This window comes from Oncorhynchus mykiss, chromosome 32, assembly GCF_013265735.2.
Source record: "Oncorhynchus mykiss isolate Arlee chromosome 32, USDA_OmykA_1.1, whole genome shotgun sequence".
Classification (NCBI taxonomy): Eukaryota; Metazoa; Chordata; class Actinopteri; order Salmoniformes; family Salmonidae; genus Oncorhynchus; species Oncorhynchus mykiss.
Window position 1 is genome coordinate 22,601,166 of NC_050572.1, and position 25,249 is coordinate 22,626,414.

Sequence of the window (25,249 nt, forward strand, 5' to 3'; positions counted from 1 at the left end):
ACCACAGTGTGCCACCACAGCAGCAAGATTTGTGACCTGTTGCCACAGGAAAAGGTCAACCAGTGGAGCACAAACACCATTGTAAATACAACCCATATTTATATTTATTTATTTTCCCTTTCATACTTCAACTATTTGAACATTGTTACAACACTACACAGCCAATAATATAACATCTGAAATGTCTATATTTAAAAATGTTTGAGTGTAATACTTACTGTTCATCTTAGTTTATTTCCTGTCTATTTCACTTGCTTTGGCAATGCAAACATAAGTTAACCATGCCAATAAAATAAATAGAAAGAGAGAGGGCGAGAGTAAGGACAGAGAGGGCGAGAGAGAGGGATCAGATGAGCACACCGCGTCATTTCAACTACCAGCTCTCAGTCTCAAGTCAGAATTAAAACCCTGTGGTTGTAATCAATGAGATAACAATATTTAACAATAACCCACTCAAAAAGACAGACAAAAGTCAATTGAATTTCTAATGTGTTATCACTATGCTTTAAATCCTTTAAAAGCACAGCAAGTTGAAATGGAAATAAAATGTCTAATATTGTGTTTAGTTATGCAACAGATTTAATGTGTTATCACTTTGCTCCATCTAATAGCAGAACTTGAGATTACACAAAAAATACATGGTGCAAGTGATCACTGCTGTTTAAGATTCTGCACAGATTATTACAGCAATTGTGAAGCTCTCCACAGACCTGCGACGACCTACGCATGCTATCTACGCATGCTATCTACGCATGCTATCTACGCATGCTATCTACGCATGCTATCTACGCATGCTATCTATGCATGCTATCTACGCATGCTATCTTGAACATGCTATCTACGCATGCTATCTACGCATGCTATCTACGCATGCTATCTTGAACATGCTATCTACGCATGCTATCTACGCATGCTATCTACGCATGCTATCTTGAACATGCTATCTACGCATGCTATCTTGAACATGCTATCTACGCATGCTATCTATGCATGCTATCTACGCATGCTATCTACGCATGCTATCTACGCATGCTATCTTGAACATGCTATCTACGCATGCTATCTTGAACATGCTATCTACACATGCTATCTACGCATGCTATCTTGAACATGCTATCTACGCATGCTATCTACGCATGCTATCTTGAACATGCTATCTACGCATGCTATCTACGCATGCTATCTTGAACATGCTATCTACGCATGCTATCTTGAACATGCTATCTACGCATGCTATCTACGCATGCTATCTTGAACATGCTATCTACGCATGCTATCTTGAACATGCTATCTACGCATGCTATCTACGCATGCTATCTTGAACATGCTATCTACGCATGCTATCTACGCATGCTATCTACGCATGCTATCTTGAACATGCTATCTACGCATGCTATCTTGAACATGCTATCTACGCATGCTATCTTGAACATGCACGCTTTCTATGATTACATAAGAAGAAATGTATGGTTACAGTAACAACAAAATGTGGTCATGGGTGTGTTAGGGTTAGGGCTAACCTTAACCCTAACCCTTTTTAATTTGTTTGTAAGAGCCTTCATTTTAGGCTATTTACTGTATTACAAAATTAATATTGAATAGTTTGGTTAACAACGCAACCAAATATCAACATTTAAGTAGATTTATGTTCTGCTTGGACACTTCCATCTGTGCCACTGACTTAGTCTGGCTTTAATTTCAGTTTGTCTCCAAATGTTTGATCCATATGTTGGATTCACATCTCCATCTCAACCAATAACCAAAATCAAAGAATCCAACTTTAAATGCACTTTAACTAAAGTTTGATTTAATTTACTCCTATTCTTTAACTTTCCCTGATTGATGATACCGTATGAGTGATCGAGTATGGTTACATTTAGTTTGCTATGTTAAACATACCCTTAGGAATGACTTTGATAGACACAGTGAATCTATGTATATTTCTCAACAATCCTTCTCACGATAGCACGTTGGTAAACGTCAGTGACAAATATCCTAGCAAGCTAAGCAGGTTTGGGCTTGATTAATACCCTGGATGTGAGACCAAAGAGCTGTTATAGATAGATTCATTTATCAGTAGGAGTTGCTGCCCAGTCTATGGTTTTCTGACACTGTATATAACTTTGAAGATATGACCGTTTTAAAGGTACAAATGCAACATATTTTACAAGGTTTGTCTGTTGAAATTTGGTTCCCGTGATGGCATAGTCCTGTTGAAATTTCACCCTAAAAACAGTTTGACTTATTTCAAATTCAGTGCATTTTACACATAGATTCCACGTCACAATACATTGACAAATTCCATTTAAACAACGTTGATTCGACCAGTTCGTGCCCAGTCTGCCCTCAATGTGTCCCATTCAGATGATCGCTCACATGCACACTCACATGCACAGAAGAGTCCCACCTCAGGCAAACAGGGTATTATAAATCAATCCGTTCTTCAGGGAAAAGGAATCTAGAGAGAGATAAGAGGATCACCTTGAGAGGATCCCCAGAGCACAGTCTGCATTCACACAATGGAACAAACACACACACCCATTACACCCTTGCACCCCCTATCCACACACACAGCGATCCAAGCTTCTGAGAGCTTTCAAAAAAGTGTCTAAAAATACATTTTTCCCACATGCACTGTGCCATATAAAATATTTATAGTGACTCCCAGTCCTTTAGCTCTGGTATTAATGCAGCAAGACTTGGAGAGGTGTGTGTGTGTGTGTGGTTGGCTCTTCTTCTTCTAGTAAAACTTGGAAATTCTCCATTTCCCACATCCCCACGAGGATAAAACAACAACATTTTAAGCTCAGGGGTGAGGTTAAGGGTTACAATTAAGTCCCTATTATGTGTATTGCATTGTGTACATGTAGAATGTGTATTATTAATGGAATATATATTTAGTATATAGAGGAAGAAGCATGATTTATTGAACAGGTCTGTGAACATGTAGAGCGCTGTGGTGTTATAGATTATGGATGGGGCCTTGGGCCACCTCGGCTATCCTGGACCAGTCTTAACAACACATCCTATCTCTCTTCAATGGTTTAGTAGTCCTATCGTACTCACATGAATGTACTGTACATTCCATTCATTTTTAACGGCCTACGCCAATTTCTCGCTCACAAAAGAACACAGGCACATTTTGTTATGTTCTTTACTGTAGACATGGTGTTCTTTTCTGTAGGCATGGTGTTCTTTACAGTAGACATGGTGTTCTTTACTGTAGGCATGGTGTTCTTTACATTAGACATGGTGTTCTTTACTGTAGACATGGTGTTCTTTACTGTAGGCATGGTGTTCTTTACTGTAGACATGGTGTTCTTTACTGTAGGCATGGTGTTCTTTACAGTAGACATGGTGTTCTTTACTGTAGACATGGTGTTCTTTACTGTAGACATGGTGTTCTTTACTGTAGGCATGGTGTTCTTTACAGTAGACATGGTGTTCTTTACTGTAGACACGGTGTTCTTTACTGTAGGCATGGTGTTCTTTACAGTAGACATGGTGTTCTTTACTGTAGACATGGTGTTCTTTACTGTAGGCATGGTGTTCTTTACTGTAGGCATGGTGTTCTTTACTGTAAGCATGGTGTTATTTACTGTAGGCATGGCGTGCTTTACTGTAGGCATGGTGTTCTTTACTGTAGACATGGTGTTCTTTACTGTAGGCATGGTGTTCTTTACTGTAGGCATGGTGTTCTTTACTGTAAGTATGGTGTTCTTTACTGTAGGCATGGCGTGCTTTACTGTAGGCATGGTGTTCTTTACAGTAGACATGGACTTCTTTACAGTAGACATGGTGTTCTTTACAGTAGACATGGTGTTCTTTACTGTAGGCATGGTGTTCTTTTCTGTAGGCATGGTGTTCTTTACTTTAGGCATGGTGTTCTTTACTGTAGGCATGGTGTTCTTTACTGTAGGCATGGTGTTCTTGACAGTAGACATGGTGTTCTTTACAGTAGACATGGTGTTCTTTACTGTAGGCATGGTGTTCTTTACAGTAGACATGGTGTTCTTTACAGTAGACATGGTGTTCTTTACAGTAGACATGGTGTTATTTACTGTAGGCATGGTGTTCTTTACTGTAGGCATGGTGTTCTTTACTGTAAGCATGGTGTTCTTTACTGTAGACATGGTGTTCTTTACTGTAGGCATGGTGTTCTTTACTGTAGGCATGGTGTTCTTTACTGTAGGCATGGTGTTCTTTACTGTAAGCATGGTGTTCTTTACTGTAGGCATGGTGTTCTTTACTGTAAGCATGGTGTTCTTTACAGTAGACATGGTGTTCTTTACTGTAGGCATGGTGTTCTTTACTGTAGGCATGGTGTTCTTTACAGTAGACATGGTGTTCTTTACTGTAGGCATGGTGTTCTTTACAGTAGACATGGTGTTCTTTACAGTAGACATGGTGTTCTTTACTGTAGACATGGTGTTCTTTACTGTAGACATTGTGTTATTTTCTGTAGGCATGGTGTTCTTTACTGTAGACATGGTGTTCTTTACAGTAGACATGGTGTTCTTTACTGTAGGCATGGTGTTCTTTACAGTAGACATGGTGTTCTTTACTGTAGACATGGTGTTCTTTACTGTAGACATTGTGTTCTTTTCTGTAGGCATGGTGTTCTTTACAGTAGACATGGTGTTCTTTACTGTAGGCATGGTGTTCTTTACAGTAGACATGGTGTTCTTTACTGTAGACATGGTGTTCTTTACTGTAGACATGGTGTTCTTTACTGTAGGCATGGTGTTCTTTACAGTAGACATGGTGTTCTTTACTGTAGACATGGTGTTCTTTACTGTAGACATTGTGTTCTTTTCTGTAGGCATGGTGTTCTTCACTGTAGGCATGGTGTTCTTTACTGTAGGCATGGTGTTCTTTACTGTAGTCATGGTGTTCTTTACTGTAGGCATGGTGTTCTTTTCTGTAGGCATGGTGTTCTTTACTGTAGGCATGGTGTTCTTTACTGTAGGCATGGTGTTCTTTACTGTAGGCATGGCGTGCTTTACTGTAGTCATGGTGTTCTTTACAGTAGACATGGTGTTCTTTTCTGTAGGCATGGTGTTCTTTACTGTAGACATGGTGTTCTTTACTGTAGGCATGGTGTTCTTTACTGTAGTCATGGTGTTCTTTACTGTAGGCATGGTGTTCTTTACTGTAGGCATGGTGTTCTTTACAGTAGACATGGTGTTCTTTTCTGTAGGCATGGTGTTCTTTACTGTAGTCATGGTGTTCTTTACTGTAGACATGGTGTTCTTTACTGTAGACATGGTGTTCTTTTCTGTAGGCATGGTGTTCTTTACTGTAGGCATGGTGTTCTTTTCTGTAGACATTGTGTTCTTTTCTGTAGGCATGGTGTTCTTTACAGTAGACATGGTGTTCTTTTGGTGGAAAGATGTATTGGGTTTTTGACATATCGTTTTGCAATCAGGCCAAAATGTTACATTTTGGTCTTATCTGACCACAGCACCTTTTGCCACTTGGCCTTGGAATCTACAATGTGCTTTTTGGCAAAGCTCAAATGAGACTTGAATTGGCTTCTTTTGAGGAGTGTTTTTTTTCTTACCACCCTCCCATAGAGAGCAGATTTGTGGAGCACTTGTGATATTGTAGTCACATGCACACATTGACCAGTCTTTGCCATTAAGGCAAACCTTCAAACTCGCCGTTGGCTTGTTGGTAGCCTCTCTGATCAGTTTCCTCCTTGCCTGGTCATCCAGTTTGGAGGGACAGTCTGATCTGTACAGGGTCTGGGTGGTGCCATACGCTTCCACTTCTTAATAATGGTCTTAACTGTGCTCCGAGGGACAAAGCATTTGAAATGTTTTTATTTCCATCCCCCGACTTGTGCCTTTCCACAACTTTATCTCGTAGATCTTGTGAAAGTACCTTTCCGCCCATAGTGGATTCTTTGCTTTCAATTGCACTACTAAGCAGTGGAGTCTTCTATCAACAACTGCTTTTATTCTGAACTAGTCAAAGTCACTACAATTGATCACAGTTTGAAGCCAATTAGCTTGATTTGTGATCTGGAAGGTGGTTGGTTATACCTTAGCAAGCTTGCAATTGCAATTCTACTGTTACTGTTTTACTTTTAATGAATTGTCAGAATTCTTTCGATTTTTTTCCCACTTCAGTATTGTGGGTTACTGTGTGTAAATAAATTCGGAAAAAGTCTACATTTGTGTTTTCATTTCAGGCTGTAAGGCAACAAAAGATTCATGTTTTGAAAGGGGGGGTGACTTTCTATACCCACTGTAAGTGGTTGATCTAAACAATCATTTACTGGTATCCATGTATCTTTTTATCATGTTTCATGTCATTCATCCATTGTATTAATTTATAATTCATGAAATGTGTACAGTAATTCCAGAATGAATTGAATTCTCTGTGTATTTTAGCTATAGTCATATAGTGTGAAGTCTACATGAGATGTACTGAGAGCGAGAGAGAGATGTTCTTCACAAAGGAACCGATGCAATTCCAGAGCACTGAAATATTCTATTCAAAGGACATGTAATAGGTGACTTGCCCAAGTGGCTTGACTTTATGACTTTATGTTATTAAATTAATCAATATATAAATACAATCAATCGACTACCTCCCCTCAGCTGAGCCAATCCAACCCGGCACAGCTGGCTGTAAAGGACTCATCAGCAGTCTCCAGGAAACAGCAAAGTCACTCAGCTACTCACATCTAATACACACAGATAATGCTATTCTGATGGAGTACGGGATGCCTTTCCCTCTCTCTGTCTCTGTGTGTCTCTATCTCGCACTAATTTTCTCTCAATCGTTGTTTCTCTCTTTCTCTCTCTCTCTCTGTTTGTATAGTTGCTTTCTGTGTGTTTCTTGTGGGGCTTGTTCCTTGTCAATGACATTTGAGTGCCTCGGTGTGCGTCATGGTGTGTGTGTGTATTTTCTCCTATTGTGAGAGAGCCACAGCCCAAAAAGAGAGTGAGAGCATGGCAGACAGTAGGGTAGAATAATATAATAATATCACAATCATTAAAGTCTTGCTTTGTTTGCATTGTTGTGTCCTCTTTAGTGAGCACAGTATGTTGTCATACAGAGAGATAAGTCATATAAGATATATATATATATATATGTATATATATATATAGTACCAGTCAAAAGTTTGGACACACATTCTCATTCAAGGTTTTTTCTTTATATTTGCCATTTTCTACATTGTAGAATAATAGTGAAGACATCACAACTATGAAATAACACATATGGAATCATGTAGTCACCAAAGAAGTCTTTAAACAAATCAAAATATATTTGAGATTCTTCAAAGTAGCAGCCACCTTTTGCCTTGATGAGAGCTTTGCACATGCTTGGCATTCTCTCAACCAGCTTCATGAGGTAGTCACCAGGAATGCATTTCAATGAACAGGTGTGCCTTGTTTAAAAGTTAATTTGTGGAATTTCTTTCCTTCTTAATGAGTTTGAGCCTATCAGTTGGGTTGTGACAAGGTAGGGTGGTATACAGAAGATAGCCCTATTTGGTTGAAGACCAAGTCCATATTATGTAAAGAAAAGCTCAAATAAGCAAAGACGACAGTCCATCATTACTTTAACACATACAGAAAATGTCAATACAGAAAATGTCAAAAACTCTCAAAGTTTCTTCAAGTGCAGTCGCAAAAACCATCAAGCGCTATGATGAAACTGGCTCTCGTGAGGACCGCCACAGGAAAGGAAGAACCAGTGTTACCTCTGCTGCAGAGGATAAGTTCATTAGAGTTACCAGCCTCAGAAATTGTAGCCTAAATAAACGCTTCATAGAGTTCAAGTAACAGACACATCTCAACATCAACTGTTCAGAGGAGACTGCGTGAATCAGGCCTTCATGGTCGAATTGCTGCAAAGAAACCACCAGTAAACAACACCAACAAGAAGAAGAGACTTGCTTGAAAAAACACAAGCAATGAACATTAGACCTGTGGATATCTGTCCTTCAGTCTGATGAGTCCAAATTGAGATGTTTGGTTCCAACCGCCAAGTCTTTGTGAGACACAGAGTAGGCGAACCATGGAGGAGGACGTGTGATGGTGTGGGGGTGCTCTGCTGGTGACACTGTCTGGGGTTTCTTTGGAATTCAAGGCACACTTAACCAGCATGGCTACCACAGCATTCTGCAGCGATTTGACATCCCTTCTGGTTTGGGTTTAGTGGGACTATAATTTGATTTTCAACAGGACAATGACCCAACACACCTCCAGGCTGTGTAAGGGCTATTTGACCAAGAAGGAGAGTGATGGAGTGCTGCATCAGATGACCTTGCCTCCACAATCCCCTGACCTCAACCCAATTGAGATGGTTTGGGATGAGTTGGACCGCAGAGTGTAGGAAAAGCAGCCAACAAGTGCTCAGCATACTGTAAGTGGGAACTCTTTCAAGACTGTTGGAAAATCATTCCAGGTGAAGCTGGTTGAGAGAATGCCTAGAGTGCGCAAAACTGTCATCAAGGCAAAGGGTGGCTACTTTGAAGAATCTCAAATATAAAATACATTTGAATTTGGTTAAAACTTTTTGGGTTACTACATGATTCCATATGTGTTATTTCATAGTTTTGATGTCTTCACTATTATTCTACAATGTAGAAAATAGTAAAAATAAAGAAACCCCCTTAAGTAGTTGTGTCCAAACTATTGACTGGTACTGTATATAATTAAGTGGTGATAGAAAGACAAAAACAAGTGTGCTCAGGGATCAATTAACACTATATCAGTTAGACCTTGACGTGCTGAACTCTGCGTAACCCACAAATGAGTCTCACACACACATAAAGGCAGTCCAACACCAGCAGTACTTAAGATATAGTCATCCATTCCAGATAGTCATCCATAAAAATGATGTATTAGTGCAGTACGAAGCTATTACTCATCCACTCTGTCCAAACTATCTCCCTGTGCTGCACCTCGTTCTCCTCTCCCTCCTGTTCTCAACCTCCCTAATTCAACACCCTCTCAGTCCACTGGGTCAGCTATAGACCTGAGCCACTTCACTGGTTGTGTATGTATTCTGAAGTTTACCTTACAAGGCATGCCCAAGGGCCATAGATAGAGAACCATTGAAAAACTGCAATATTTCCTTGATAGCCTTTTGTCTTTTTACTAAATGTTTTACCCCAAATTAGTGGTTCCTTCTTGTCTTTTCTGGGTCCAGGTAATTGACAGTACTTCTATGTGTTGTGTTGTAGAGGGTGGTGAATCGGTGGGGATATAAACACCACTCTGTCACATCTATTTCCCCCTCAATAGTGAGATGATGAAGTGGTATTAATGGCTACAGTGTTTGAGTGACTGTAGAGACATAGCATGCGCATGCACACACACACTCGTATGCGTACACACACTCGCACGCATACACACACACACACACACACACACACACACACACACACACACACACACACACACACACACACACACACACACACACACACACACACACACACACACACAGAGAGGATGAAAGCAAGGGCAGACAGTAACGTGAACAGAATAATGTGCCCACTCAAGTAGAGGACAAGTAGAGATCATAAAGAACGTTCTGTTCTCTTCTGATATCACTTGAACCAGACCTGATAACACTTCAGACTGGAGCTAGCTAATGGAATCTGAGACAATGGAGAAAGATACTGTGTTTTCATATGAAACTGGAGCACAACAGAAGCCAAGAGATAACACAGAAAATGTATGTAGCACTAAGTAACAGTTGACTTCTTAAGGAAGAACCTTTCACTCTGAAAAACAGGTGAAAACATTTCAAAATAGTAAGTCAATGCTTAATAAATGCGTAGTATTGCTCGGTAAAGAGACCCTAACATTTTAAACAGTTTGCTGTGCCTCAGTTAACCACTATTAATTCAATGTACTCAAACTACTCCAGAATACCTCTAACTCTGTGGTTAGGGGAAGAAAAAACTAAGATCTTGGACATTGAACAGATAGATGTCTCACAACTCTAGTTTGGTCATGATGACATGAAAAACAGCAAAGATCTTGGATAGAGAAGAGATAAATAGATAAATGTTTGTGTATCATGTGAGGGAATGCAAACAAAACCAGGTCCATTCATCAGTTTCAATAAGCCGTAACTTTTATTGCACATTCCTGTTTGGTCTTGCAACGACCTTTCACCTTTTTAACCATTGACCTCGGTCTGGACTAGACACTTCAGTCGGGAGTCGGGTGAAGTTGCTCATAGAAACTGATCTAGGAACATATTTGCACATTCCACTCTAATGGTTAGGGTTTAGGCAGGGTAAGCTGATCCTAGATCTGTGCCTAAGGCCAACTTCTACCCAAGCAGTAACGCAGTCCGGAACCAGAGAAAGAAGGATGGACATTGGTGATATCACAGAGGAGAGTAGGAAATACATGTGAGAGCCAAGAGTTGACTGATCCTTCAGTTCCATTGAGCTCCATAGAATTCTGCTCCTTGTGACAGATTACTTCCTGGAGAATGTTGGGGCTTTATGACATCATTATCTAGTCCTTCTTAATCTGGTTCCTTGAAAGTCTCCCACAAAATATACACCTGAACACCCTTCTGACACAGATACACATCATCATTCTTAGTTCGGATTTATTTTTCTCTTTTTCTGTGACAATACCTGCGACATGCTTCAAAATCTTCATTTTGGCAAACCACAAATAAATTAAAACACAAACATTCAGAGAACACAACGTGACAGTATTTTTTAGGGTAGTCGGAAAGAAAAATATACATACAGAAAACAGAAATCAAGAGAACAAGAGAAGAGAAGCATTTTACTGTTCGTTTTTTACCCCGACTTCGTTTTTTTCGTTGCTTTTCTTGAAAAAAAGATAGCTAGCTACCAATCACTTACCACATGCAGATATAATACAGAATCGATTCACTCAGTTAGTGTCTGCAAACTACCGATCTAAACTATATCACAAAATGATACTTTTTAAACCAGCAAACACCCAATTTGGAGATATTTCATCTTCTATTAATTGTTCACTTTACAGTAGATTTCTCCTCTCATCGTAACGCCCAGTGAAACACCCACAGCCAACCCTGACTTCACTGCCCACAAAAGAAGAGAGAAGACCATCATCAGCATTGACTTATGCCTCATCCCAAATGGCACCCTATTCCCTACATAGGGCTCTAGTCAAAAGTAGTGCACTAGATGGGTATTACAGTATGGAACCATTTTGAAACCTACCCTTTCCCATGATTAGATACCAGATGGTGATTTCTTTAACTTTCTCCAAGGGAGCATCACAGACACAGCAACCCCTCTCACACACATGTCATCCCCCCTGATGAGGAACATACTGTATAAGAACATGCTGTATGAACATTGCCTTACACACAATGTAAAGCAAAAAATTAGATGTGCGGAGCTCTGGGAAGTGAGAGTGACAGAATGTCAGAGCAGAGTTGGATGTGTGTGTGTGTGTGTGTGTGTGTGTGTGAGTGAGTGAGTGAGCAGAGCAGGACATATGATGGCATCACTCTCACTAGTTATTCATCTGACAACTCTGTCTCTCTGTTCAAATTTCACCGCAATAAGCAGCTATCTCTCTGTAGTGCTCATTCACAGCCACACATATAATGCACGGCATAGGAGGGACTTGGAGTCTAGAGAGAGAGAGTGTGTGTGTGTGTGTAATTGTTATGAAACTCACACACACACACACACACATACACGCTTCTCTTCAGCCATTTTGGATTCCAGCTGACATTTTGAGAAGCCGTCGGGAGACATCAAAGCTTGCCACGCACCCTTCTCTCTTCCTCTTCCTCCCGTGTTCCCTCTCTTCCTCCCTCTAATCCAGACATCAATCAGGAGCTCACTGAGACACGCTCATCTCTCAGAGGACACTCGTTTATTATTCCACCACTCCATCCTCACCAGGGCTCTGCTTTGTCCATCCTCATTTAGGGGTATCGTGTGTGTATGTGTATGAATATCAGCTCTAAATGTTAAGGAGTGTGTATGTGATGTGCCAATGCAAAATAGCCACTCTGAAGTGTGTGGTGTACAATCCCATGGGGAACTAGTAGAGATGATAATTTCCTCTGGTCAGGACATCATCATCATTACCCCTGTAACAACATCTCCATATAGTAATAATGTACTAATACCATTACTGGCATACTGACGGTAAAGAGATCAGCACAGTACAGTTACCATCACATAGGAACACAATGAAAAGCCATGTTGAGACACACACATGCATGAAAGCACACACACCCTTCATGTGCCTGGTTATTAGCTAGACCATCTGGTATCTAAATCATGGGAATTATAGCTGCTGGTCTTCTCCTACACATGATAATATGACGAGAGAGAGAGAGTGAGAGGTGAGAGAGATTAAGAGAGAGCTAGAAAGAGTAGAGAGAGGGGAGAGAGAGAGAGCGCAGTAGTTGACTGCCATTCTCTTCATCGTACAGAGTCTATGGGTATAAAACAAGTGATGTTTTTTCTCCATTAGAAATCAATAACCATGTATGCAACACAGTGAGGTCTAAATTTAGCCACAAAGAGGGAGAGAATGAGAGAGAGGAGAACAAACGATAGAGAGATAGAGAGCACAGCTCTACATACATTACAATCTTCATGTTGCATTGAACTGTGAAAAACAGCACAGTCAAAAGGAAAAGAAAGGAACAGAGAGAAAAAGAAGAGAAAAGGAAGGGGTGAATGCGTGAGCTGCCGTCCTGCACTGCCAGTCTATTAAACATCAACAGGCTGGTTTGTAGGTAAAGGATCAAGCAGGCAGAGGGGATGGAAAGTTTGACTTCAGTTCAGTGCAGTGTGGTGCCAGCTTGGAGAGAAGGATGAGAGGAGAAGAGGAGAGGAGGGAAGGTGAGCAGGGAAGGTGGGGTAAAGGTTGGAGAGGAGAATACATCGCCCTCTTCGCAGTAGTCTTTCACAGTCTTTACCCGTAGATCCACACACAGTCTGTCTGAATGTCCCTCAGTGTGTGTGGGTGTGTGTGTGTCGGAAACCCAATCCATGGCCCGCTGTGACACACACTCCACTGACACACCCTCCACTGACAGACACACCTCACTCTGAACCCTCTATTCAGCCGAAGGGAGAGAAAGAGAAAGTGAAGGAGGGAGGGAACCAGGGACAGAGGAGTGCAGCGCTGGAGGGATGTGGAGAAATGACGACTTGATGATGGCAATGATCGGCAAAGTGAAGAAGTAGACCTCGATGACGAGCGTTCGTTTGTTCATTTTTCTGAAGAGTTTCAGTGAGGTGATTGAAACAACAAAAACTAAAAACAAAACAACTGGAGCGGTGGAGCTGTAGTGTCAAGAAGGAGGAGGAGTTGAATTAGCGTGGTGCGTCGTGGTTAGCATGGCTAGCTAGCGTCATGGCCAACCTCTTTCCTCAGCCGTCAGACACAGGGGGGGAGACCCAGCCGTACTTCTCGTGGGTCTTCACCAGACTCTTAAAGGTGGCCTCTGCCTCTTTGCGGCTAAAAGCCTTCTTGGACTTCCCTGCTTTCCTGCAGATACGCCCCTACGGAGAGAGGGAGAGACATGATTAGTACAGTATTTACATAATTCATTGCCTCAACCAATCACTGATACTATAGAGAAAGAGAGATAGATAATAAGTATATTACATCTGCATTCAACACCTCAAGTATTTTCACCCAACCACCATCTTCCATCTGGGTAATAAAAGAGCAACAACTGTATTTTCCTCGCACACAAAGGCTAATAATATATGTGGGAGAGAAGAAAAAGAAAAGAGAGAGTGTAGGCGGTGCATGTGACACTAAAGCTCATCGATCTCTTAGCAACAGTGGCTCAGTCTTCTCTAAAGAGCATTGTGTGGGTGGGAGTAAAAAATAACACAACATAAAGTCCCTGACTTTATCTTAAAAATTTGAATATTTAGCCTCAGTGGCACAATAAGGGGCATACTAAAGCTAATATAAGATGCACGGCTGATTCTGCCTTTGGAGGCATCGTGTATTGTTTTAAATTACATCATCTAATTTATGATTCACCTCTGGAGCATAACTTGTCGGAGAGTCAACTCACACACCCACGTACACACACGCATGGAGAAAAAGAGAGAGAGAGAGAGAAGTGCTGAGAAAACACAGGCCAGAATGGCTCCTTGCCACCACAATGGTAAATCAGTTTCCATTGGTCACACTTAAACCACATTAAAAAGTAATGTATTAAACAAGCGGCTCCTGTGTCTAGACGTCATTTTGGGTCATAGGGATCAAGAAATCTCCTTATGGCTCTGGTGAAAAGTAGTGCACGATGCTGACTCTGTCTGCATCTGAAATGGCACCCTATTCCTTATATTGTTCATTACCTAAGGATGTCATTTCTGGTCAGAAGTGTTGCACTTCATGTAGAACTTGAGATTGTTTCAGATACAGCCATTTTTGTGTCAAATGAAGGGCTTGTGTGTCTGGTCGGCCATTTTGTGTCTTGCGGATGCTGGGGGTGAGTAGGATGAGATCATAATGCTGAGTGGTCAGGTGATTAGCAACACAGTTTCCATGTCTGACTGAGCTGGTTAATGAGACTAAGTGACTCAGACAGATTAGAACAGGAACATAATAAGAACAGGAGGATCATCAGCTCAGTACTAAGGCTGTGTCTCAAAAGTTAGAGTGGTAGGCCCACTATAGGGAGTATCTCAATTGCATGCGTCTTCTCTCTCCTCTCTCTTCGCCTCTTTCTCAAAACCCATTGAAGGAGAAGGTCAGAGGGGAGGGACCTCTGACTTTCTCATCCAATGTTTTTTTTTGAGAGGAGAGAGGACGCAATGAGTATGCAATTGAGAGTCTCCCATAGACTATTGATATGCTCACTCAAGACACTGTGTCAGAAGTAATGGCCACCCTTTTCTCTCAGAACAACTAGAATGACTGGAAAAGTGAAAGAAATGTTTGGTATTTTACCAGGCAGAGGAATCCAGAAAAGACTTCAGTCGTCGAGACAGACACAACCTTCTTATGAATAAATCATCGAGTTCCTGAAACCTAGGACCCCTTCCTGAGAGGTGAAAGGTCAACTGCTTGCCTACCCATTCGTTAACTTGGTATAATCCTGTCCATGTCTGAATAATATTATATTATGTGCCAGTTGCCGCTGTTACAACCACGGATTTCTATATACATAGATGACTGACAGGGAGACTGGCCAGTGGATTAACACACACCCATTATTAGACCAATTACAATACACACACACATACACGCACGTATGCACAGCAGAAACTCTAAAATCTAATAAATGATGACCAATTAACCAATTAAATTTGAACCAATTTCCTGAATTGTCTTGCACTGATTGAATTAAACTGGATATCACAGCCATTTAAGAGCTAGGACTTATTTCCCCTAATCCACCTTGCCTGGAAGAGAGCAATGTAGAGACTGACTACCATGTGGTTTACATTGCATCAATCAACAATATCACTCCATCGGTCAGCACACTCCATTAACGGGCAACGATTATTTCCGTCCCTCTAGCCACCACAGCGGTTATTTCCTTCCCCTTAGCTGTGTGACGATTATTTCCGTCCCCTGTCTGACCTGTGCACTGGGTATTAACTTCCCCCTTGCCAGGGTGCCTATGTTTGCCAGGGGACAGGCTGCAGTGGTGGTGTGTGGGGACAGACTAGGGACTGAAATAACTCATTCCTGCCTTAGGGCATGTCCAGGCAGACGCTTAACGAGACAGAAATAACAGCGAGAGAGATAGAGAGAGAGGGGAGCAGGAAAGAGATGGAGAGAGAGAGAGAGAGAGAGAGAGAGAGGAGAGAGAGACAGAGAGGTCAAAAGAGAGCACTCATGAGCTCAGTGAGGTAAATGGGCAGCCTTTCTAAAAGCTCTTTGATTTGAGAATTAAAAAGAGGAAATTGAGCTTTAATTAACTCTCTAATGTTAGGAGGGAGGGAGTCAGAGAGAGGACAGGTGTGTGTGTGTGTGTGTTTGTGTGTGTGCGTACGTGCGTGCGGATGTCTTGGTGAAGTTGTATTTGCATCCAGAGTGTGTTGAAGCTGTACACTGCAGTAGTCTGTCATTGTTTATCTAGTTCACTTAAGCCTTCCCTCCCTCGCTTGCTCACGTCCAGTGGGACACACACTTGTTCGTTGTGTGAAGTGAAGTGGTTGATGGGTAATCTTGTGAATGGAGATCAGTCAATGGGCCAGGCGGCGCTCCGCTCAGTGCCCCAGTGCATCTTGGGAAGAGGATTTGAACCTGGGATGATTGCATAACACCTGGCTACATGTGCCAGAGAACAGGATCAAGATGAATAAACATGCTATGGGACTGGAGAGGTGTACATATTATCAACACAACAACATATCACTGAAGACTTGTTGTTGACTGTGGAGATGAATGTGCAATATGCAAACAGATATACTGGAATTGCAATATGACGTGATGTGATGTCAACACATGTGTGTGTAGCTTGTGCAACATGCAAATATACAGTACCAGTGAAAAGTTTGCACACCTACTCATTCAAGGGTCTTTCTTTATTTTTACTATTTTCTACATTGTAGAATAATAGTGAAGACATCACAACTATGAAATAACACATATGGAATCATGTAGTAACCAAGAAAGTGTTAAATAAATCAAAATGTATTTTTTATTTGCGATTTCTCAATGTAGTCACCCTTTGCCTTGACGACAGCTTTGCAGTCTTGGCATTCTCTCAACCAGCTTCATGAGGTAGTCACCAGGAATGCATTTCAATTAACAATTGTTAAAAGTTCATTTGTAGAATTTTTTTCCTTCTTAACGCGTTTGAGCCAATCAGTTGTGTTTTGACAAATTAGGGGTGGAATACAGAAGATAGCCCTATTTGGTAAAAGACTAAGTTCATATTATGGCAAGAACAGCTCAAATAAGCAAAGAGAAACGACAGTCCATCGTTACTTTAAGACAAGAAGGTGTCACACCCTGACCATAGTTTGCTTTACATGTTCTATGTTTTGTTTGGTCAGGGTGTGATCTGAGTGGGCATTCTATGTTGGATGTCTTGTTTGTCTGTTTCTGTGTTTGGGCCTGATATGGTTCTCAATCAGAGGCAGGTGTTAGTCATTGTCTCTGATTGGGAGCCATATTTAGGTAGCCTGTTTTGTGTTGGGTTTTGTGGGTGATTGTTCCTGTCTTTGTGTTTGTTACACCAGATAGGGCTGTTTTCATTTTTTCACGGTTCTTGTTTTTGTATATTGTTCTATTGTCATCTTTATTAAAGATGTATCAAAATAACCACGCAGCGTTTTGGTCCGCCTCTCCTTCAACAGAAGAAAGCCGTGACAGAAGGTCAGTCAATGTGGAACATTTCAAGAACTTTTAAAGTTTCTTCAAGTGCAGTCGCAAAAACCATCAAGCGCAATGATGAAAATGGCTCTCATGAGGACCGACACATGAAAGGAAGACCCAGAGTTTATTAGAGTTACCTTCCTCAGAAATTGAGGCCCAAATAAATGCTTCACAGAGTTCAAGTAACAAACACATCTCAACATCAACTGTTCAGAGAATAATGTGTGAATCAGACCTACATGGTCGAATTGCTGCAAAGAAACCACTACTAAAGGACACCAATAAGAAGAGACATTAGTCTGGTGGAAATCTGTCCTTTGATCTGATGAGTCCAAATTTGAGATTTTTTGTTCCAACCACCGTGTCTTTGTGAGACGCAGAGTAGGTGAATGGATGATCTCCGCATGTGTGGTTTCCACCGTGAAACATGGAGGAGGAGGTGTGATGATGTGGGAGTGCTTTGCTGGTGACACTGTCAGTGATTTATTTAGAATTCAAGGCACACTTAACCAGCATGGCTACCACAGCATTCTGCATCGATACGCCATCCCATCTGGTTTGCGCTTAGTGAACTATCATTTGTTTTCAACCCAACACACCTTCAGGAGAGTGATGGAGTGCTGCATCAGATGACCTGGCCTCCACAATCACCCAACCTCAACCCAATTGAGATGCTTTAGGATGAGTTGGAAAGCAGAGTGAAGGAAAAGCAGCCAACAAGTGCTCAGCATATGTGGGAACTCCTTCAAGACTGTTGGAAAACCATTCCAGGTGAAGCTGGTTGAGAGAATGCCAAGAGTGTACAAAGCTGCCATGAAGGCAAAGGGTTGCTATTTCATCTATTTTGATGTATTTAACACTTTTATGGTTACTACATGATTCCATATTTGTTATTTCATAATGTTGATGTATTCACTTTATTCTACAATGTAGAAAATAGTAAAAATAAAGAAAAATCCTTGAATGAGTAGGTTTGACTGGTACTGTATTTATAAAGGGTTTTTAATAGGTTTATAAGTAGTTTACACCTATTATAGTTCATTTTCTGTAGTTGTGCAACATACAAATAAATGTATAGAGGGTATGGGTTTATAAACTGTTTATAGACTTTTACTAATTGTAGAAAGGTAAAACATTTCAGAGTAAATTTGGTCTTAATTCAATAATGGTCCTCTCTGGATGTGGTTATGCTCATGGTCATGACCACTGACCCAAATAGCTGTGATAACATGTATGATAACACTGATAATCAGACAAGGCCAAACCGCTCCTAAAGACCATGCAGTACTTGAATTGGAGTGGTGCACCTCACATTTTCTACTGCTTGAGTACCGCTTATAGAATAATCACTTGGATATTAACTCTGGTACTGTAAAATTAAAGAACCAGCACTTTTTTCATTCAACTTCAATCTAGTCTAGTACACAGCAATGGGGAAACCATAGGAATCTATTGTCTTTCTATTCAGTAATTATATCATCCTCCCATGCAGGAGATAGTTATTATTGGATGTGATTATTTCTCTCTCAAGCAGATCCACCACAGGGAACCACAGAGTAGCATTACTAGTAGCATTCAAGTAGGAATTACTGTGTTAGTTTCACGTTTGGTATGTGGCAAACCAATCACATGGGAAATCAGGAGACACATTCAAACGCACAAGCAAAGACGCATGTGCACGCTCACACTTGCATAATTAATCAATATTGTTTTCATTAGCAAACTGGAGGAGGAAGGCACTGGGATGTAATTAGTGTACACTGACTGCAGAGCTGCTCTCGCTCTCTTTCTTTCTCTCTCTCACACGCTCTGTCTCCCTTTTAATATCACCCCATCAGAGTGTAATCACAGATAAGATGGAAAAAACGAACTGCTAATCAAGATGCGTGTGTGTGTGTGTGTGTGTGTATGTGTGTGTGTAGGCTACTGTGTTTGTGCATGTGATTGATTGAGCAGCATTTAACTGCATTCTGAAGGCAAAAAAGTCCCCCTTGAAGCAGAATAATGATCACCAATTCCCCAGGAGAGCATTTCCAGTAGCAGCCATGATAGTTGAGTCTCCTTCACAGGCCTAAGGCCTCAGGCGGTGGGCCTGCTGCTCACAATGCATCATTAGGGACAAATATATTAAGTAAAATTAAATATTTGAGATGATGTGACCAACACCAATCTAGATTATTGATGTCTTTGCTATGGATCTCTTTGGGTGTTCTTCTTTACATTGCCCATGCATTTACGGTTGTGACCACATCATATGTGTCAATGTAACTATATCATTTGAAATGATACTACACTGAGTGTACAAAACAATAAGAACACTGGCTCTTTCCATGACATAGACTGACCAGGTGAATCCAGGTGAAAGCTATGATCCCTTCTTGATGTCACTTGTAAATCCACTTCAATCAGTGTAGATTAAGGGGGGGTTAAAGATTTGTTTGTTTGTTGATGAGACATGGATTGTGTATGTGTGCCATTCTGAGGGTGGTAGTAGGTGTCAGGTGCAATGTTTTAAGTTTGTCAAGAACTGCAATGCTGCTGGGTTTTTCACACTCAAGGACATCCAGCCAACTTGACACAACTGTGGGAAGCATTGGAGTCAACATGGGCCAGCATCCCTGTGGAACGCTTTCGACACCTTGTAGAATACATGCCCTGACGAATTGAGGCTGTTCTGAGGGCAAAGGGGGTGCAACTCAATATTAGGAAGGTGTTCTTAAGGTTTTGTACACACAGAGCAAGGGATAAACGCCAATGTTCTGTAAATTACCTTGTAAATAATAGACGACGCAGAGTTCATTTTCCAAGGTAATGTACAGAACGGAGGCGTTTATCCCGCTTATACCACAGTTGCCAAAGAAAACAATGCTAAAGCACACATATACCTGTAAAAATAACATGTTTTCGGGTATATTTTCATTTTGATAATGAATTCATACTTCCTCCTCTTTCCACTTTGTTCTATCACCAGTTGTTAATTATTTTTGTTATTTCTCTATGTACATCGTTCGTTTTTTATGTTCCGTTGCCAGCCAACGGTTGCTTCCTAACTAGCCAACTCTGCTAACACAGTAACGTCAACCTGAGCCAGAATAACAGCAAAGTAGCAGCATTCACGTTTGTTTAGCAACATCTGTTTTGTAGCAACATCTATTTGGATACATCTGACCATAACAATGCCTGGTTTTGAACATTTGCTACCTCGTCAGGACACTGTTCATTACAGTAGTCGAGGAGATCGCATTGCAAATGAAACACTTAGCAGAAGCTAGCTAAAGTAGAAGCTAGCTAAAGTAGAAGCTAGCTCAAGTGAAATAGTTTGATGCTAGCAAATCTGCCAATATAACAACCAAATTCAACAGTATCAGTGTCTGAAAACAGCTGGTTAAACTAGAAACATGTAGGACGATTTGACAGCATAGCACCACATGCGACATGACTGCAACATTATTGAAGGACAAGAGCAATTAATGTGCATCACGTTTCGTCGTCAGAAGATGCTGCCAGTGTTGCCAACAATTTTCCAAGGAAAGTAGTTGTTGGTTGCTGATTTTGTCGCCAGTTGACGCCAATTTATGCTGTCCCGCGGAGGAGACATGGGTCGCTGCTCATGTCCACGTGCTGCGCCAGAAAGTGGGCACAGACCGTCACCGCAGTGAGGCCCCGGTGCAACCGGGTCCGGCTCTCGACCCGAAACCTGCCCCTCCGCCTGCCCTGCCGGAAGCTGGGCCCGCGGTTTGTGGGTCCATTCTAAGTCCTGAGGAGACTGAACGAGGTATGTTACAGGTTACAGCTTCCCCCCGATTACCGTATTAACCCCTCGTTCCATGTGTCTCTCCTCAGGCCGGTGGTGGCTGGTCCGATCCAGAAGTCTGAGGTGCGGGAGGTTCCTCCGCCCCCTCTGGACATCGAGGGGGCCCTGGCGTACTCTGTGTGTTCCATCCTGGATTCGAGGTGTCGGGAGAGGGGCCTACAGTACCTCGTGGAGTGGGAGGGGTACGGTCCGGAGGAGAGGTGCTGGGTTCCGGTGGCGGATGTGCTGGACACCGAACTGCTGTGGGAGAACCACCGTCTCCGGCAAATCGCCCTGCACCTCGCCCTACGGGTCGTCCCCGAGGCCGTGTTTTGTGTTACGTGTTTTATGTGGCGCGCCAGGCTGGTTTTCCATGTTCTGTGTTTATTTTCACGAAGTATGTTTATTTGGTAAACTATAGCTTTTGTGACTGTTTTCGCGCTTTGCACTTTTGCAAGCGGCACAGCTGAGCTCAGCCGAGCAGGCACACACACCAACAAGAAAGTCACTAAATCAAACAAAAGTTGCTGTTTTTTCCCTCATTTTCCTCCAATTTCAGTTTGTGTGGTTGTTGGTTTAGCTTTTTGTTACTTTCTAGCAAGTGCGGTCTCAATGCAGTAATTTATATTGACATCATGATTAGGTGTCTCTTTACATCCCGATATCGGATGCATGACTTGACCTTCGCCTCTCCCGAGCCCGTTGGGGAGTTGCAGTGATAAGACAATATTATAATTACCAATTGGATATCGTAAAATTGGGGCAAAAAAGGGGTCAAAATTACTATAAAAATAAAAAGCAACAACACTTTTGTCACATGATCCATTCGAAGGTTCGGGATTCCGACCCGGTTGTCATGTCAACACAGCTGTCAGTGCTGAGCAGCACAACCCATGATCATGATTGACAGATCAAGACACTTTTATACAGGAGATGTATAAAAATTATTGTACATGGTTTAGCAGTCAATAAATGTAATTGCTAAGTGAATCAATTTCAACTGACCAGTTTCCACTGAAATTGTCCACCATTAACTATGATAGCTAGTTTATTTCATTGCTTGCCTGGTTAGCTCATTGCAAGCTAGCGAGCTGAGATGTGTTTGCAATGTCATTTTGGCTACCTAGCTAAATTATACAGGCTGCAGTTATTTTATATGCTTGCTGTTACAATAACCAAACGGTTGGATAAACAAATACTTTGTGAAACCACAATGTAATGCAGCAGATGACATGGTGTGAGTTTAGAATTCTCAAACAAGCAGCTTCAATTTGATTGGCTGCTGCATGCAATTTTAATCGGGTTTGAGTTGCTTCATGTAACAGCAAAGTTGCTTGATGATGTCACTTGCAACCTTCAACTGCAACTAAAAAGTAAAAGTAAAAAATAAACCCCTCTTATGTCGCTGGAGGGGAGGGGGGGGGGGGTCCTTGATATTTTTACATAAGTTCCTCTTGTCATGCACAAATGCACCTGTTAAGAAACTACCCGTGAAAACTGTTAGAGCTCCCTGGATCGATGATGAATTAAATAATTGTATGGTTCAAAGAATTTATGCAAAAAGGTGGCTAACAAGTCAGGCTGCTCAGCTGATTGGTTGACCTACTGTCAATTGAGAAGAGTTGTGACTAAAATGAACCACAAAAAATAATAAATTATATTACCAAACAAGATAAATTACGAAATTAAACTCCCATGCTCACCTATTCCATATCTCGCCATTTATCAAATGATATGGAGTGACCTTGTCATTCTATGTTAGACATTTATTTTCCCCACTAACGGTGAGGATTTCTGGAGGTGATAAAGAATGATGCATTCCGATGAGGAGGTAGGAGGATGAATATACATCTCACACAGAGTAGAGAACATTCAGAGCACAGCTGCGAAATGGCGGCTGTATCACAGCTAAAGATTAATCACGTCTAAAATGTGTAGATAGATTTCTGCTTCTCTCTCCTTCGCTCTCTCTCTCTCTCTGAAACGGGGGAGAGAAATAGGTCTCCCAATATGAGATATGTATCACAATAAAACAACATTCCGATTCAACACAGTTTGGCAGATATGAACACGGGTAAGCTACTACATTGACAGCTTTTACGCAGTACGGTTACACTAAACATTGCGCATGACGCATGAGTGTCAAGTGTCAACATTCAACACCAAGACTTTACCGTCCACTGCGTCTCGTGTTTCAAAACAACACGCACAAGGGACTGGGGGATAGAGACCCATGCATTAATAAAACAAATAGATCCTCACCTGTCCTTTTACAAGACTTGCGGCAAATTGCCTCATCACGGCTTCCACTGTGTAGGCGCTGGACCATCCGCGGGGGGTTAACAGCTCCATACATATCGCTCCGCCATCCAGCACGTACCCGTTTTCCAACCGGGGGGTGAGCACCCGCATGAAAGGCGGAGAGAAGGGGAAATTGTCGGGGAAAGAGACATTCAGCAGTATGAACTCGGTGTTCGTTTCTTTCATGTCCTGCCACAGCGCCGAGTCTTTGTCTACCTGGTGGAGCTTGACGTTCCAGTCAAATAGGTTGTCGTCGACCAGCTCGACCGTTATAAAGTTGTCTCCCAACCGCCGGATCTCCTGGAGTTCCTTCATGAGTCTTCTCGTCCGGACTTGGGTGCAGTGCTGCCGGTGAGGGGCTAGTGGTGGTATCGAGGCACTGGTCGCTGATTTCCCAACCCCGATCCCACCTCCTCCTCCTCCGCCTCCCATCTGCTGTTTCTCCTTGGTGTCCTTGGCCTGTTGCTTATCCTTTACGGACGGTTTGTCCTTGCTGCTGTGCTGATCCAGCTTCTTCGCTTTTATCTCGGGGGTGCTGAGGAGGTTGTTGGTCTCGTTGGTGGTCTGAGAGTGCTGCTTGGCGTTGTTCTTGGTGTTCCCCTTGGTCCCCTTTAGCGAGCCCTGGTGATGCTTGGGGTCCTCTGTGTCCCGGTCGTGAAGACGAATCAGACCGATTTTACGCAGTAGAGTGGCCATTATGTCTCCGCCGAGCGCAGGGCGATCGAGATTCACGATTCTCCCTTTATAGCCAACCACTGATGTTAGACGGTGAAACCGTAAAAAAAAACCTCTGCACCGCAATCCCTCAGCTATACTGCAGCCTCTGGACAGACGCTTGCACGTAGCCTATTCCTTCTTCAGTGCATCATTCTGACGAGGTCCGACTGAAAAAACACACACACCATTAATAAACCGATGAACTGCTGTCTATTCGTTTTGCAGTTTAATGAATCTGCCACTGAAGATAAAATAATCATATTCAATAGTAGCGTAGTGGACTGACTGTGTTGTGGCAATTGACTGCATTCCTAGTGGCGATCAATGGCTGCTGAATATCGCTGCTATTATCCAATAAACTACATAGGGTACAGAATAGATAGCTGCTTTGAAATATGCATTTACACTGTTATTACTCTTATAAACGGTTATAATTCACACATAGCACACCACCTCTATTTTAATATACACATCGATTTACCATTTATAATTCCGTTCGGAAAAATTAAACCCCCAATGTCCTCGTGTAACCTATGCGACGAAAAGGCGAGTCTTCAGCTGCATTGAGGGCAGCTATTACAGTGGAGAGAGAGGGATATTAAACGGTTACCATCCAACAAAGCGAGCTAAAGCCTTTGATGTAACTGCAGCTGCCGCGACACTGTCTCTAATGTTACTGAGGACGAACCAACCCCGCTAATCCTTGGCGAGGACTCACACAATCCTCGTTAGCTCGCCGCGCTCACACACACACAAATAGCAGCGGAAAGGGACGACCGGCCAGACGTGGGTTGGCTTCCGCTGCTCTACCTGGTTTGAATGGTTAATGATGTGGAGAGAGGGGGCTAGATGTGGACGAAAGAGGAGAAAGTGAAAGTGGGCTGGGCTTTTCAGCCAATGTCATCCTATCATAGCCGATACGTAAGAGCTTTTCCCACTCCCGTAATATAGGCCTATATGCCTCAGGGCTGGGGCCAATTCCATTTAAATTCCAGTCAATTCAGAAAGCAGGGTGATGTCAGCATTAGTGGGACATCAGGTGTAGTGGTACATTTTCGATAGATTGTACTGAACTATGGTAATTTTGCAACCCATGCACAACCAAAGTTATTTGGTTTCTCCT

The 25,249-nt window shown here is 42.0% G+C and overlaps 1 protein-coding gene across 1 annotated transcript; it reads right to left on the bottom strand.

Annotated features, from left to right (window-relative positions):
• Positions 1 to 10,089: 10,089 nt before the first annotated feature.
• On the bottom strand, positions 10,090 to 24,970 carry LOC110488107 (ubiquitin-conjugating enzyme E2Q family-like 1). Its single transcript, XM_021560128.2, has 3 exons — positions 24,608 to 24,970; positions 23,371 to 24,293; positions 10,090 to 13,522 (listed from the first exon to the last, which is right to left on the bottom strand). Exons 2-3 carry the CDS (start codon positions 24,103 to 24,105, stop codon positions 13,391 to 13,393), a joined length of 867 nt encoding a protein of 288 aa, XP_021415803.1. The 5' UTR covers positions 24,106 to 24,293; positions 24,608 to 24,970; the 3' UTR covers positions 10,090 to 13,390.
• Between the last annotated feature and the right edge of the window lie 279 nt (positions 24,971 to 25,249).

What these genes read in the sequence shown, in the direction of transcription:
- LOC110488107 (XM_021560128.2), bottom strand. Translation starts at nt 24,105, where the DNA reads ATGGCCACTCTACTGCGTAAAATCGGTCTGATTCGTCTTCACGACCGG. An exon ending in CAAGTCTTGTAAAAGGACAG is followed by an intron (nt 13,523 to 23,370) that starts GTGAGGATCTAT and finishes CTCTCTCCGTAG; the next exon opens with GGGCGTATCTGCAGGAAAGC.